The sequence below is a fragment of the Leptodactylus fuscus genome, chromosome 4 (assembly GCF_031893055.1).
Source record: "Leptodactylus fuscus isolate aLepFus1 chromosome 4, aLepFus1.hap2, whole genome shotgun sequence".
NCBI classification, from domain to species: domain Eukaryota; kingdom Metazoa; phylum Chordata; class Amphibia; order Anura; family Leptodactylidae; genus Leptodactylus; species Leptodactylus fuscus.
In genome coordinates, this window is record NC_134268.1 from 19899567 (window position 1) to 19916940 (window position 17374).

The window sequence follows — 17374 nt, forward strand, 5'->3', positions numbered from 1 at the left end:
TCACTGCTCAGCAACATCATGTATATGTTATCCTCATAAACCCTCTGCTGCTTATGTATACGTAACCTTTGTGGACCCAACTGTCTGCACTATGTACATGGTCATGATGTCTAATAATATCATATTCTTGTTCTTAATAGCATGATAAAACTGCCCCCAATGTACAAGAATATAACTACTATAATACTACTCCTATGTACAAGAATATAACTACTATAATACTGCTCCTATGTACAAGAATATAACTACTATAATACTACTCCTATGTACAAGAATATATCTACTATAATACTGCTCCTATGTACAAGAATATAAGTACTATAATACTGCTCCTATGTACAAGAATATAACTACTATAATACTACTCCTATGTACAAGAATATAAGTACTATAATACTACCTCCTATGTACAAGAATATAACTACTATAATACTGCTCCTATGTACAAGAATATAACTACTATAATACTACTCCTATGTACAAGAATATAACTACTATAATACTACTCCTATGTACAAGAATATAACTACTATAATACTACTCCTATGTACAAGAATATAACTACTATAATACTGCTCCTATGTACAAGAATATAACTACTATAATACTACTCCTATGTACAAGAATATAACTACTGTAATACTACTCCTATGTACAAGAATATAAGTACTATAATACTACCTCCTATGTACAAGAATATAACTACTATAATACTGCTCCTATGTACAAGAATATAACTACTATAATACTACTCCTATGTACAAGAATATAACTACTATAATACTGATCCTATGTACAAGAATATAACTACTATAATACTACCTCCTATATACAAGAATATAACTACTATAATACTACTCCTATGTACAAGAATATAACTACTATAATACTGCTCCTATGTACAAGAATATAACTACTATAATACTACCTCCTATATACAAGAATATAACTACTATAATACTACTCCTATGTACAAGAATATAACTACTATAATACTGATCCTATGTACAAGAATATAACTACTATAATACTACTCCTATGTACAAGAATATAACTACTATAATACTACTCCTATGTACAAGAATATAACTACTATAATACTGCTCCTATGTACAAGAATATAACTACTATAATACTACTCCTATGTACAAGAATATAACTACTATAATACTACTCCTATGTACAAGAATATAACTACTATAATACTACTCCTATGTACAAGAATATAACTACTATAATACTACTCCTATGTACAAGAATATAACTACTATAATACTGCTCCTATGTACAAGAATATAACTACTATAATACTACTCCTATGTACAAGAATATAACTACTATAATACTACTCCTATGTACAAGAATATAACTACTATAATACTGCTCCTATGTACAAGAATATAACTACTATAATACTGCTCCTATGTACAAGATTATAACTACTATAATACTGCTCCTATGTACAAGAATATAACTACTATAATACTGCTCCTATGTACAAGAATATAACTACTATAATACTGCTCCTATGTACAAGAATATAACTACTATAATACTGCTCCTATGTACAAGAATATAACTACTATAATACTACCTCCTATGTACAAGAATATAACTACTATAATACTACTCCTATGTACAAGAATATAACTACTATAATACTACTCCTATGTACAAGAATATAACTACTATAATACTGCTCCTATGTACAAGAATATAACTACTATAATACTGCTCCTATGTACAAGAATATAACTACTATAATACTGCTCCTATGTACAAGAATATAACTACTATAATACTACTCCTATGTACAAGAATATAACTACTATAATACTACCCCTATGTACAAGAATATAACTACTATAATACTCCTATGTACAAGAATATAACTACTATAATACTGCTCCTATGTACAAGAATATAACTACTATAATACTGCTCCTATGTACAAGAATATAACTACTATAATACTGCTCCTATGTACAAGAATATAACTACTATAATACTACCTCCTATGTACAAGAATATAACTACTATAATACTACTCCTATGTACAAGAATATAACTACTATAACACTGTCTCTTTGTACATGAATATGCGATAATACATAAAGGCAGAGGTAACTTTCATCCTAATATAAAAATCATATTTTCTGTTAATCTTTACTATTGTGTACTGTAAGTATTATCACGGATTATCCTCAGGGACAGGACTAGGATTATATTGCACTACATGATGTTCAGGACATAGATGTTACCACACTGTGCTAGTAAAACTAATGGAGTCAGTGATTCGGCAGAACATTGTATCATTCCTTGTTCGCTGGCTGTAATTATTTTGATTACGGTATTTTAATGAGCTTGTAAAAGTTATAAAAATTACTGTAGAGATGTCACATGACTTAAAAGTTAAACAACAATTGTATTGTTAGGTGACACTTATAGCAAATTGAAAAATAATCCCTAATTCGGAAAAGTACAAGCAGGAGGGATGAATTTCTGTTTTTCATATCCATCAACCCAAAAATACATAATACTCCAAATGGCCATAATCAAAGTGACCCACAGAATACGTTTCAGTTATCAATCATTCTGACAATTAGTGTCAGGAATTGCATAATAATTCCACAAGATCCCTCCAAAAAACTTTGTCTTCTATACATAATATTTACTCAGTTGTAATAAATCAAAACTAGAACCAATCCTGCAAAAAACAAGCCCTTATATGGAACAATAAATAAATGAAGGCTCTAGTAAGGCGGGGATAGAAAAAATATTTAGCCCAAACTTGCATTCTTAATGGATGCAACACGGTTCACATCTGCGTTTGGGTCTTACCACACAGACCCCATTATAATCCTAGTTTCCTCAGGTACCCACTTTTTTTTATGCAGATGGGTTTCCGTTCTGGGGTTCTCAAGCAGACTTTCGAATGGAAACTTGAATACAGATGTGAATTGGGCCTTAGTTCTGTTTTTCACCACCAAGAGTCAGAATAACATTTATTTATTTGTTTATTTTTTTTAGTGTTTTTGCAGTACTAGCTGTATTTTTCAATGACACAATTCCCAATATAATAGGCTCTATTCACATCTCAAGCGGACTCCACGAACGGAAACCCAAAATGTAAATAGAGCCTTAAAGGAGTTGTCTGGGATAAAATGAAATCCCTACACTAATCTAAACACCCTCCCCCCACCTATTTTCTAAATAACATAATTTATATTAAAAATGTTTTTTATATATTTACCCATATTCCTGGGGCAGTCATGAGTTAATTGGGAAGAGCTAGTAGTGGGTGGGAGCTAGAGAGACAGGGAGGGGGTGTATGGGAGGGAGACAGGAAGGGGGAGTGAAGTGAGAGGGGTTTGTGGAAGATACATAGAAGGAAGCTGAAGCAGGTAAACCAATGTAGAAGATACCAGGAGCTCCAGAAACTTCCTTAAGGTCTGTTATGCTGAACCTGTCAGCAGCTGTGGTGGGATATTTAAGTCACTTCTCAACTTTCCATGAGTTAATTTTACTAGTTAGGCTTTGTTCCTGTTTGTTTGATGTTATACTGACCGTAGCATTTTACCTTTAGCCCTTGTCTTCTGATTTTGGTGTTGACTGTGAACTCTCAGCTTGACCTTGGTCTGGATACATTTACTCTTTTGATTCCGCTCTCCTGGTTTGACCTACATTGTGAGTATTGTTGCAGATTCTAGATTCAATTTCATCTATTTCTTACTAAGCTCCTTGGACCTTAACCTGGGCCTCAGATCCTTCAGCCTCAGATCCTTCATCCGAGCGGTGGTTTGGGGAGGCCACTGGAGCAGCGCTGCTCCAGCAGCCTCCGCTCACGCTCAGGCAGAGAGCAGGTCGTCTCCGCTAAGCCCCGCCCCCTGCAATTTGTCACACCCCTCCACTCCTCCCCCTCCTCACGGGGGGGGGGGGGCGGCTTTCTGTAGTTCGCCTCGGGCGACGAAAGGGGCAGGTTTGCCCCTGCCCTCAAGCCATATGCTAAACATAACACAATGGGGGGATTATTAAGCCTGGAACTGGTGCAGATTTCAGATATAACGCACACATGTTTTCTAGCATAAGTCTTAATAAATCTTAGGGATCGGGGGCCTCCACCTCCGACCTGTTCATTAGAACTGTATAATCTCCATATACTACATATTCCTATTCCGTACCTATTCAGTATGGCCACTAACTGGTCTTGGAAGGTTCACATACTTTACATTCAGGCCCGATAGCTGCAAGGACACAACCACTAGAGTCCATGAGAATACAGATCACATAAAATGCGACTTGTACTAATAACATGAGGTGATGAATGGAATCCATATGTGGGTTATATAATATGCTAGAGTATACAAAGTTTTCAGACATGACTAGGTGAGACCAGATAGTTATTCAACCCTGCCTTGTACTATGTGTAATGAGAATGACGTGTTCTTATAGACGGGCGTGACACCGACATTTACTTATTCAATTATAAAAACATCCTAATAAAAAAAAGTCATATATCATTATTGTGTTGGCGTCTCCGGCACAATATTACTTCTATGTTTCTATAGGATATAGTATTGTAGTGTTCCCGTACTTTGGTTTGTCTTGTATATAAAAAGTTCAGAGCAGTGTCAAATCAATGTTTTTTTTTTGCATTTATTAGACCCCCTAGGGGTGCTGAACCCCAGGGGGTCTGATCACTAATGCAATGCATTACAATACTAATGCATTGCAAAAAATCATCCTTTCTTTTGCAGGCTGCATAGAACAGCCTGCAAAAGAAAGAGATTACAGACTGGCCGGGGAGCCTTGTAAAGGCTCCTGGCTGTCATGCCAATGTGACGTTGGCCCTGGAGCATGCACCGGCAAAATGGCGGCGCATGCGCCGCCGAGAAAATGGAGCCTCCGGTGCCTTTGACCGTGGTGCCAGAGGGGTTAATGCCTCCGATCGGTCCGGCACCCGGGTGGTCACCATAGTTACACACCCGACATGCGCCATACTATTACAGCGGATGTCGGGAAGGAGTTAAAAGCTGAATGCTAGATATAGTTGCTTATTAGAGATGAGCGAACACTGTTCAGATCAACAATACGAACTTAGTATGGATCCGCAACACTGAGGTAAGTATAAAATCTTGTTTATTCCATCAAATTAAAACAGGTCGAAGGGACCTCCAGACAAAACATGAATCCATTAAAAAGTGCAACAAAAGGAAGAAAAAGTGAGAAAAAACATAATGCCGCGAGTCTGACGCATTTCGGGGTTTTTTAATGCCCCTTAGTCATAGCTCTATCGGTCAGTTCTAAATGAAAGTTCATTTAGAACTGACCGATAGAGCTATGACTAAGGGGCATTAAAAAACCCCGAAATGCGTCAGACTCGCGGCATTATGTTTTTTCTCACTTTTTCTTCCTTTTGTTGCACTTTTTAATGGATTCATGTTTTGTCTGGAGGTCCCTTCGACCTGTTTTAATTTGATGGAATAAACAAGATTTTATACTTACCTCAGTGTTGCGGATCCATACTAAGTTCGTATTGTTGCATCAACACAGCTCCGTGGAATCGGGAGAACGGGTCGTGCACCTGGGTAATGCTTCTGAGACTAAAGAAACATTCATCTGAATGGTGAGCTTACCTCTCATATTTATATACTGTTCAGATCAGCTGATCCGAACAGCACGCTCCCATAGAAATGAATGAAAGCACCTGTGACGCCGGCCGGCCGCCGGCAAAGTCAGCGTCATAGGTGCTTCCATTCATTTCTATGGGAGCGTGCTGTTCTGATCGGCTGATCCGAACAGTGTTCGCTCATCTCTATTGCTTATGCTTGAAATTGGTATAATGTGATATGATAAGATGGCGCCTGTATCCAGGATGGGTGCAAGAAAAACCAAATGCTTGGCATGCTGCCAGAAGACAGTGCACCAAGGTCACCACGCAGGACCGGGAGTAGCTGGCTATGTATGGCACTGCCTAAACTTTTTCTGTTTGATTGAGATGCATCATACCAATCAGGAATGAATATGGAGACTTACCTTGTTGTTATTTCTTCCTTCCTACTTGATTGAGAGAGGAACTAATACCAACATTGTGTGTCTGGTGTCATTTCCTTACTGCCGGCACTCAGCCTAATTAATTAGGATGACGACAGTTACCCCAGATTATTGGTCAATTGGTCATCAACACGGCTTTGACCTTATCAGAAGCACTAAGGGTGCTCCATTGCTCCAAAAGGCTACACCCCAAACTGCTGTAATACGCCCCCCTTCCCTCCTCCCTTCAGCTTAGAAAGAATTATAAAGAAATAAAGAAAACAAAAAGTTTCTTTATTGCAAAACCAAACTACAAAACTGTGTGATATAATATTAATTTGCATATATATATATATATATATATATATATATATATACAGTTTATATGATACATGTTGTACAGATTGTCAGATTTGTAACTGTGTTGATCCAGAATAAGGAAAACCAAATCTAAATCTAAATCCTGACCACTTAATTTATATTCTTAATAATGACACCGACGCTCTACGTATTGTAGGATGTAGAATTATACTTTTGTTAAAACAATAGCCGTGTCATTTTCGATTCATGTTGCAATTCTCCCATCATCGATTCCTGTGAGATTAATCCAAACTTTCAAACGTTCTCATCTGGTAATGAGTTATACACACACAGAATAGTTGTTGCCTTTTTATCTACCGAGCAGATTTTGATAGTCCTCATTGCCTCGCGACGTGACCACCCCTTATGTACAGTATCTGATCTGAAATGGAAGCAGGAAGTTCTTTCTTCTGTCACTGAGGATGACCCTCCATACTTTTGTTCCCTTCCACTGCAAACCCCCCCCCCAAAAAAAAAAAAAAACAGAACTCATGCACTGTCATGTAGGTTAGAAAACAATCAAGGAATTAAAAAAAAGTCCATAGATAGGAAAAACTGAATGCCATCTGCATGTCCAGGTTTGCACCAATTTTTTTTAATTGCTCCCATTCATTCATCCTACTATAAAATTTGTGTGTTTGGATGTTTGTTCCTCAATCACACAAAAACGGCTGAACGGATGAAATTTGGCACATAGATAGATTGTAACCTCGATTAAAACATAGGTTACATTTTATCCCGGTAAATAACATGACTTCACGACTGTTATGAATTTATGTTCACCTACTATATTACACTGCTCTTGCTGGCAGCAGCTTGTCTCAGGTCCCAGGTCTGTTATCCCTCTATGTAAATACTCAGCTAACCCTCAGTCCATTCTGTACATGCATTTGCATATTATCTGATCTGCTACAGGCAGTGCTGACACACTGACATGGAAAAACACCTTTAATCCAAATTAGCAGTTTGCTACTTTTAAACATGCCGGGAAACAGAATCTAATTTGTTGCAAAATTCTAAAACAACGACAGCTATGAAGGAAGCCAGAAGTCACAGGGTTCTCCTCAAGCGGAGCAATTCTTATAGGGCCACTACACAAACAAAAAATGCAATATACCCGTGCGAAGCCGGGTCCGCCTGCTAATCTTAAATAAAAAACAGCATATTTTTAATTTAAAATGTCATAATGTGTTTGTGTATCCATGGTTACAGACTACAAACACATTGTGTAGTCTGATCCTGCAGGCCTATGTTATTCACCCCATGTGTCACTGAATTTATCTGTAAGTTACCAAGAAGGAGCAGAGGAAGAGGAATAACACATATCTGCAAGATTAGACTACTTGCAGTACTTGTTTGTAGTCTGTAAGTATGGCAACTGTAGTCAATGTCTAGGGGATGTGACTGGGCATCTTCACCCTGCAATTTCAACCTTGGTTCCTAGTGGAAGCTGGTCTCTTAGTCGAGGTATAAACTTAAAGTTTGGCAAAGGGAGGTCACTGATCCCTGACCCTTATAAGGTTCATCACCACCGTGCAATGTCAACCTTGGTTCCTAGTGAAAGCTGGTCTCTTAGTCCAGGTATAAACTTAAAGCTTGGCAAAGGGAGGTCACTGATCCCTGACCCTTATAAGCTTCATCACCACCGTGTAATGTCAACCTTGGTTCCTAGTGAAAGCTGGTCTCTTAGTCCAGGTATAAACTTAAAGTTTGGCAAAGGGAGGTCACTGATCTTGACGCTTACAAGGCTGAAAGGGATGGAGTAGGTTTTTGGTGGTTCTTGTGCACTTTTTGTATGGCATGCTACACTTCCTTATGGCACTCGGGTGGAGATTGCACATACTCAAAAAAAAACAAAAGCAAAAAAACCTATAGTCCTATGATTTTTGGATGGGAAATAACCTATGAGGTCAAGGAAATTTGTTGAGGGTAAATAAAGACTAAGCTGATCTGTGAGGGTCTATTTTGATCTTTGCTATGTGCCCGTTTTCTTTTATATTTGCCATTGCACATGTCCCATGGCTTCCAAAGAATTCTTGGACCGTACCACTTGACCGTACGTCATCTTGGCCCCATATTTAGAGTAGATGTGTAGGGATGCACTGCAGAGTAAGACAACCATGGTCAAATAACCTATGAGGCAGTTTTCCCTTTGAAGTCCATGTATCGGTGTCAGGGTCATAGCAATCGAAGGAATCGGAGTCCTCGATGGTGTTGTCCACAGTCAGACACCGGCCGCCTGTTACGTAAATTTTATTCTGCATGACGGTGGCCCCATGGTGCATTCTTCTGTCCTTCATGTCGGCACATTTGACAAATGTGTTTTTTGCCATATCGTAGGCGATTATTCTTCTGGTGTAACCTGGAACGAAAAAAAAGAGTGAGGGACTCATTTCTATGGGAAAGTTCATGGGTTTGGCCTGGAATTTTTTATTTATGGCCTATCTTTAGGATCTGCAGGATCATCGGACGTGCAGTAGTGGTGCCAATCTACTGTATAGGGTGTATAGCAATGACTGAATGGCTGGTCGAGTCCCCTGTTGTACCCCCACCGATCAGATATTTATGGCCTATCCTAAGGCTAGGTCATAAATTAAAAATTTCTGGCTTACCCCTTTGACTAAATAGGGTTATTTAAATCCGAATATCCAAATTGTTGACCCACAATTCACAAAAATTCCTTAGACCTCCATGAAATAGATTTTTAAGTGCTAGAACGTTGCAATAAAAACTCACCTCCGATTATTATAATCTTCTCCCCAACAACAACGGCCGGGGCGCAGACATTTTTTACCATTCTGGTCTCCATCCTGAACCACATATTCCTGAAAACGTGATAAACCTAAAACAGAAGAACGCGAAGAATTTATAGTACATGTTCACATTGAAGTTATTCTATAGTCATGCAGGTCAACAGTAAGGCTGAGCCGATCTTCAGATTTCAGGATCGATTTTAAAATCCAATTTCCGATCATTTACCAGCCGATCCCGATCGCGAAATTTGCTCGATCGCCGATTGGGATCCGATCTTTCCCGATCCCGATCGCTCAACCCTATTAATGATGTATACAAGGATAGGGTTGAGCCAATCTTGAGATAACCTCTGACCTCGATCCCGTCGGAAAAGATCGGGATCGGAATTCCGATCGCGATCGTTAAATTTACTTGATCGCCAATCGGAATCCAATCTTTTCCAATCCCGATCGCTCAACCCTAGTCAACAGTGACAATTTTTGGGGATATAATTTTGCAAACAAGACTACAAAGTTCTGTGGTTTATGAAATTTTGCCCCTACAAAATTCTCTGCCCCCAATTTTATTTTTTCCTTACGCCTTCCGCTCCATCATACAAAAAGGAACGCCAGTAGGGTACAGTAGAAATCGTGGAGGGAAACAATAGTTGTTACAAGATTTTGGATGGGCCCTTTATTTCCCAAGAAGGATCTAAGGACACACTTACGTATTGTTCTAATCCTATTCTGCTCCAGGCAGCGCAACGCCCACATAAAACGTTAACTATGATAAATAGTTACACGAAAATACCGAAAAGTGCGAAATATTCTGCCTGAACCACAGAAGGACGCTGTAACTTTAGAAGTGATCGGTGGTACGATATTATCTTACAGCCTTCCATCTTAGCTTATACATTTATCGCAACGCTGAAATTAAAAAGAAATTTTTTTTTTTCACCAGATGTGGTGTCTCCCAATGACCTATAGGTGTCACTGGTGTAGATTATTTCCTAGGCTTTTAGTCAGTGACTAAAAATCTTATCACATAGTCTAAAAGTCGCCCTACACATTACATAAAAGTTGTCCGATTGTAGATGGACCAGTAAACCATTTAATGTATATGGGGGTGCCCAAGTGTGGCAAATGTCAGGTAAAGAAGGATTGGACTGTTTGATTTCAAAATGCCCAATCCGTATGTTTTCATAGGAGTGTGGATATGTATTGAGGGGAGGGGTTAGCTGTTTGCCAATTATTTGGGACCCTTGCCTAAGAGGAAGATCGAAGGGACTATGACTGCAGGATCCGACTACACAAAAGTTGTTTGTAGTCTGTTGCCATGAGGTGTAGACTAGAGATGAGCAAATCGGCAGATTCAACCAAGATTTTCCAAAAGTTTCTGGTTCGATCTGAGCCTGAAGCTTTGGGGCTTCATCACCCACGATCTGGACGCAAGATTGGAAAATTCTTATTCTCTGGGGTATCTTCGTGATGTTGATGCCCCCCATGTGACCCAATCACTGGCCTCAGGGGTGACATTTCCTTGTAGTCTGTTACCATGTAAACTTATAGATCTTCCTAAGAGATGTAGACTAGCGTTGAGCAAATTGTTTGGAATTGGACCAGATTCAAGCAGAATTTTTCAAAAGTTTCAGGTTCACCTGAACTTGAAATTTTGGGGGTTCATCACCCATGATCCAGAAGTAAAATTTTTAAATTATTATGCTCTGGAGTCTCTTCATGACGTCGATGCACCCCATTTGACTGCTAAGGCCCAATCATAGGCCTCAGCGGTGACTATGGGGTAGACAACATCACCCAGGAGGCCATGAGAGACCAGAAAAGGACCAAGAGGGAGCACCGGGTGCCATAAGGGGTATTGAGGGAAGGTGAGTATAACTTTGAGACGTTGAGTAAAAACATCCAGCCTGCCCAAAATTCTTAAACAATAAAACATAACTTTGACTATATAGCAAGTTAAAACATCTTACAACATGGATCCAGGAGAAGAAGACAAGAAAAGCCTACTCGTTTCGAAACCTACATTGAGGTCTCTTAGTCATAGCTAAGGAGACTGGTGCAAGTGAAAACCAGAGTAGCGAGGCAACCAACTATGGGGCTAAAATTTGTAAAATGGCCTATCATGGTTTTTTTAGGCAACTTGTCCACATTTCTAATGCACCCTATTAATAGATGGTGAAGTATATTCTATAGGTAATAGGACTGGGCTAATTTACCTGTATAAGTCGGACTGGATTTTGCATCACATCCTCACCACCAAAAAGGTATATCCTTTCATCTTTGGTGGCCACTGCCGGATGGAGGACAGCGACTGGCATACTAGCCATCACCTCCCAAGAGTTATAAATGCTATCGAACCTTTCCATCGAGTTCAGAAGTTGTTGTTTTGCTCCAATTCCACCGATTGAGAAGATATAGTTTCTGAACCCAATACTCCTGTGAGAGTATCTCGGAACAAGCATGGGTTCGCCTTTGCGCCATTGATTTAGTTTAAGAGACAGAATGTAAACACTGGAAGCAACGGCGTTTTCTTTGTTGCCGATGACTAACCCTCCAAGGACGTACACGTTACCGTGCAACCCAACGGTAGAAGCCTTATGTAGACGTGCCGGGAGCTTGGCAAGTCTTAACCACTGGTTGGTTTTCTCATTATACAACAAGACATCTCTGGTGGTCTGCTGGTTGTCTTTCCGGCCTCCTATGTTGATGAGGAATTCTTGGTGAGAATATCGACGTGGGACATGACATATAGGCTTAATTTCGGGGGAGAGGGTCGAGTTATGGCCAAATAAGACCCTACATGCTGATTCTAACATTCTCCTGCAGGACAGCGAAGCCTGAATAAGAGGGTCATTGGCAATGAAATGGAAAAGGAAAGTTGGATGGACATACTGGAGTCTGACTTTTTTAAACAATTCCTGTACATAGCAGCGTCGGCCATGTTCATCATGTCTAATCCAGGTCATCAGAGCCTCAAACACTTGTTCTTCTTCGCCACAAAGGTCATCATCTCCTATATAGTCCAAGAGTTCGGAGACACTAAGATCATTCAAGTCTTCAGAAATGGACACGTCTTTAAAATACTGCAACGCCATTTGTCTAGCTTTCTCTTTGAGGCTCTTACAGCTAAAGAACTCAGAAAGTCGGATCATACTCAAACAGTTTTGAGGAGTCATTTGGTCCTGGAGAAATTTTGAGCAGATTCCCAATAGTTTTTCATACTGTAGTAGTGAAGCGGCTTGAATGAGACTAAAGACGTTGTCTAAGGTGATGAGGATCTCTCCAGTGTAGACGTAGACAATAATGCGATGAAGTGTATCGGAGTCAAGGCCCATCAAAGACACCTTATCCTGGTTACTTTCCTTGAAATTGTTGCAGAACATGGCCTTGAAGTATGGACTACTGGAAGCCAAGACGCTCCTATGACAAGGGAACTCGCAGTCATCGCTGCAAATGGTAACGTCAATAAGTAATCTGGATTCTCTCAATTTGTTGAGCTGCCTCAATAAGTCACTGGAGAAGTCTTCATCATGGAAGAGTAAGACTTCATTGGTTTTTCTATCCATGGTGGCCCGAATATTCTGATTAAATAAGTCCCCAATGAGTGAAACTCAACTTCTGTAGAGAGAAGCCATACTAGTATCCGCCAACCTATAAAAGATGAGAGTTATCATTAGTTTTAAGCCATCATTTTTGGTTAATGGTCTTAGACTAAGTCTAGATAATTCCCAAATGTTAAACTACTCAGACCGTGACCGTATATGTGATTTTACAGGAAACCGTCCTCTAGCTCAGGTTTCGGTAAACATTATGGTCGAGGATGGATAGTTCTTGTTTCTTAACTTTATGAGCGCAGTAAAAGTTTTACTAGACAACATGAAAAGAAAGAAAAGTTTTTGTGATTTCTGCAATTTTAGTTGTGACTCAAGTAAAGATTTCATCATAAGATTCCCTATTATGAATGTACAAGGGAGACTATTACTGTCTGGACACAATAGATGGGGAGTTTATATGGAGGCAGTGATTGGGGGGGGGGCGTTAAAAAGAAAGAGTCTAATACATATGGACAAGTCGTGGTTGGAAGAAGTCATCATGGTGGTCTGGGTTGAATGGAGAAACAAAAGTAAAGTGATCAAGTTCCAACAGAAAAGGCATCATTTGTGGTTGGGTTTTTAGATATGTTTTATTGGCTCCAGTCTCTGTATAATGGCCAGGCGCCTGTATAGCCCCTCAACTCCCATTCCCAATCCCATTAACACCCTTGGCCACTATACAGAGCACTGAACTATCTGCTTGCGACTCCTTGTAGTAAAAGAGTGGAACTGGTCCCGTACATTTGATCCATGCAGCCCCCCAACAATCTGATATTTATGAACTTTCTTAAAAACGTTCCTGACAAAACTACCAAACACCAGGTCTAAGAAAAATAAACCTGCAGACAGGAAAGAGGGGGGGTTAAAAAACGGGAAATGATGCAATTCCCGCCTATAACTAAGATGTCAAATCACTAGACACCGATAATTGTGACAATAAACCAATGGGCATCCAAATGACCCCTCAGCTTTACACCAGTCACATAGGGAGAGGTTGGTATTTGGCAAGCTGGGAGTCCTGCAATAGCTGGTGGCCAAAGGTAGAGCCCACTGGTCTAGGTCTAGGAGAACGTCGGATTCCCATGGGGTCTACAGTCTTTAGAAATTGAGTGTAATGGGAGAGGGCGGCCATAATTGAGCACTGAAGATAGCGACTTGCATTGCAGATGTACCTAGTGCCACGTGGATGTCTGCAGACATGTCTACAACCCTTCTTCTATTATTATAATGTTTTTGATACATGACTGTTCTTCCTCACCCCGCCGCTCTCGTTTATTGACATTGACTCTTGGCATTAGGTTGCGTTGACTAGTCTGGCAGCTCCCTAGCCCCCTGCTATGTTTGAGTCCCCTGGTTTGACCCCTGGCTTATAACTGGAATTCTGGATTGTCGTTCCTGGCCGGACTGAATGTTCCACATCTGGCAAGTTTCTGGCCATCTACTACCTCCTGAGACCCCTGGAACCATCTTTTTGTGTTAATTTTCTCTACCAACTCTCTGATTCTCCCGTGCACCCTGACTTTTGTGTTATTAAAATCGTTTTGTACCTAGTTCACCGACCCCGGCACTAAAGGTCATGAGGTCCAACTACTTTAGGAATGATACACTTGGTTGGAGTTGTCAATAATGTGGTCTGGGGTGGAAAGGGACGTTGACTATAGTCAAAATAATGGGCAATTAGGGGTTCAAGTTTGGGGAACAGTCAAGGGCCACTGTATGCGTCCTAATAATACTCCCCTGAAGTACTCACACATAGGTGCATATATGGCCCACATAATATTAGTATATAATACACAGGTACAATGCAGTATCCTAATAATAATTCCATAAGAAGCCAATATAATACTACCGTGCAGTCACCCCATAATATTACACCACAACTCCCAAACATCAGTATACGCCTCCATATAACAGTGGGAGGTTTCATTTGGCTCTTGAAGTTCCCGTCCTTACGCCTTGCTTGTGAACGGGGTTCTGGACGGTTCCAATAGTGTGTACATATTGTAATCATATATGACGTGTGTGTGTGTGTGCACTATGTATAGTGTTGTCATATGTAATGTATGGTCATGTATACTATGTATAATGCGTGCAAATGATGTAGCCAGGTATGGAAAAACGCCATAAAGTAAGAACACTTTCAGAAATAGAAGGGTTAATAGTTTATTTTTGTCAATTATTGAAATGAAGTGAATAAAGAAAATCAATATGTAAAATCCCATCAATATTTGGTGTGACCTTTGCCCTTTGGAGGAGGAGTCCTGGAAGTGATGATATGGCCCCCACATATGTAGCCCTAGTTTCAACATCATCCACTCTGTCTGGGGTAACATAAAGAGACAGACGGATTGGAGCAAGGCAACATCCACAGAAGATCTGGGCTGAGTTGTCCAAGATGGCGGCGGGAACAATCTCCCTGCCCAGTTCTGCCAAAAACTGTCTGCAAGAACTGATGGAAGGCAAAGGGCAAAGGTCACACCGAATATTGATGGAATTTACATTTCTCTTTTCTTCATTCAGAAAAGTAAACTATTACCCAAATTTTTGCTCAGTTCTGAATATAATGTAGGGTTATGCATACTATATATATTTATTTTAATCTTATATCATTGGGCAAACAACTGATCTCCAAAAAACCTGCATACAACAGAATAGGACCTACAGTCCTATGTAAAACTACACATGACAAATTGTAATATCACTACAAGTGATAGATAGATAGATAGATAGATAGATAGATAGATAGATAGATAGATAGGAGATAGATAGATAGATAGATAGATAGATAGATAGATAATAGATAGATAGATAGATAGATAGATTAGATAGGAGATAGATAGATAGATAGATAGATAGATAGATAGATAGATAGATAGATAGATAGGAGATAGATAGATAGATAGATAGATAGATAGATAGGAGATAGATAGATAGATAGATAGATAGATAGGAGATAGATAGATAGATAGATAGATAGATAGATAGATAGATAGAAGATAGATAGATTAGATAGATAGATAGATAGATAGATAGATAGATAGATAGATAGATAGATAGATAGAAGATAGATAGATTAGATAGGAGATAGATAGATAAATAGGAGATAGATAGATAGATAGATAGATAGATAGATAGGAGATAGATAGGAGATAGATAGATAGATAGATAGATAGATAGGAGATAGATAGATAGATAGATAGATAGATAGAAGATAGATAGATTAGATAGGAGATAGATAGATAAATAGGAGATAGATAGATAGATAGGAGATAGATAGATAGATAGATAGATAGATAGATAGATAGGAGATAGATAGATAGATAGATAGATAGATAGATAGATAGATTAGATAGGAGATAGATAGATAAATAGGAGATAGATAGATAGATAGATAGATAGGAGATAGATAGATAGATAGATAGATAGATAGATAGGAGATAGATAGATAGATAGATAGATAGATAGATAGGAGATAGATAGATAGATAGATAGATAGATAGATAGATAGATTAGATAGGAGATAGATAGATAGATAGGAGATAGATAGATAGATAGATAGATAGATAGATAGATAGATAGATAGATAGATATGAGATAGCTCTCCGGGGTCCGACTCCAGAACCTTTGCCCCAGTTGGAGGAAAGTCTAGCTCCTGCTGTGAAATACATATAGATAGATAGATAGATAGATAGATAGATAGATAGATAGATAGGAGATAGATAGCCACCTTCCAGTTTGGCTTTGCACCCGGTTTGTATGCTGTGCTGCTTCTGCATTTTTTTCTACTAGATAGATAGATAGATAGATAGATAGATAGATAGATAGATAGGAGATAGATAGATAGATAGATAGATAGATAGGAGATAGATATATAGATAGATAGATAGATAGATAGATAGATAGATAGGAGATAGATAGATAGATAGATAGATAGATAGATAGATAGATAGGAGATAGATAGATAGATAGATAGATAGATAGATAGATAGGAGATAGATAGATAGATAGATAGATAGATAGATAGGAGATAGATAGATAGATAGATAGATAGATAGATAGATAGATAGATAGATAGATAGATATTTTACCTGGATACAGCACTGTCTTGCCTGTAGAGCCATGTCTTGTTTTCAGACTTTGTTTACTGTGGCGGTGACTTCTGCACCTTTCTGGGCACACATGCCAGCGGAGGAGATGCTAATATTAGCTGTATTCTGGCCTCCCGGTGTTGTCACATGTGACCTGCCATTGGCAGCGAGGTGGTTGGGGCTGCGAGTTACACAGCATGTCCCGGCCTTGTTTTTCCAGCTAATGTTTATATATAAAGCTTATCCAGATAGAAGGATTTAGCCGCTGCTCTAGAAACTTCTCCAGCTCCTTGTCCTACAATAACTGCAATCGGAGACCTCTGTAAACAGAGAGGAATATTTATGGCGGTGGCTGAACTTCTGTTTTCTTCTTTTTGTAATAACAGATATTTCTGCAGACTCTCTCCGAGTCCTGGCACCTGACTAAAAGAAACTTCAGCCATGTAGTAGTCTGTATGCGGGGCGGACGTACCAGATGTGCATCTGCATAGGGGCCCTGGAAGTAAGGGGGGCCACTATACATTAAATGCAGCTCCCTACTGTCTGTCCC

The 17374-nt window shown here is 39.2% G+C and overlaps 1 protein-coding gene across 1 annotated transcript; it reads right to left on the minus strand.

Annotated features, from left to right (window-relative positions):
* Positions 1-6306: 6306 nt before the first annotated feature.
* KLHL38 (kelch like family member 38) lies at positions 6307-16932 on the minus strand. Its single transcript, XM_075270124.1, has 4 exons — positions 16825-16932; positions 11360-12794; positions 9130-9235; positions 6307-8755 (listed from the first exon to the last, which is right to left on the minus strand). The coding sequence occupies exons 2-4, from the start codon at positions 12707-12709 to the stop codon at positions 8472-8474; spliced, it is 1740 nt and encodes a 579-aa protein (XP_075126225.1). The 5' UTR covers positions 12710-12794; positions 16825-16932; the 3' UTR covers positions 6307-8471.
* Between the last annotated feature and the right edge of the window lie 442 nt (positions 16933-17374).

Coding starts and splice junctions, on each gene's coding strand:
- KLHL38 (XM_075270124.1), bottom strand. CDS start 12,709: ATGGATAGAAAAACCAATGAAGTCTTACTCTTCCATGATGAAGACTTC. Junction 9,236..11,359: donor ATCCAGTCCGACTTATACAG/GTAAATTAGCCC, acceptor CTTCTGTTTTAG/GTTTATCACGTTTTCAGGAA. Junction 8,756..9,129: donor GAAGATTATAATAATCGGAG/GTGAGTTTTTAT, acceptor TTTTCGTTCCAG/GTTACACCAGAAGAATAATC.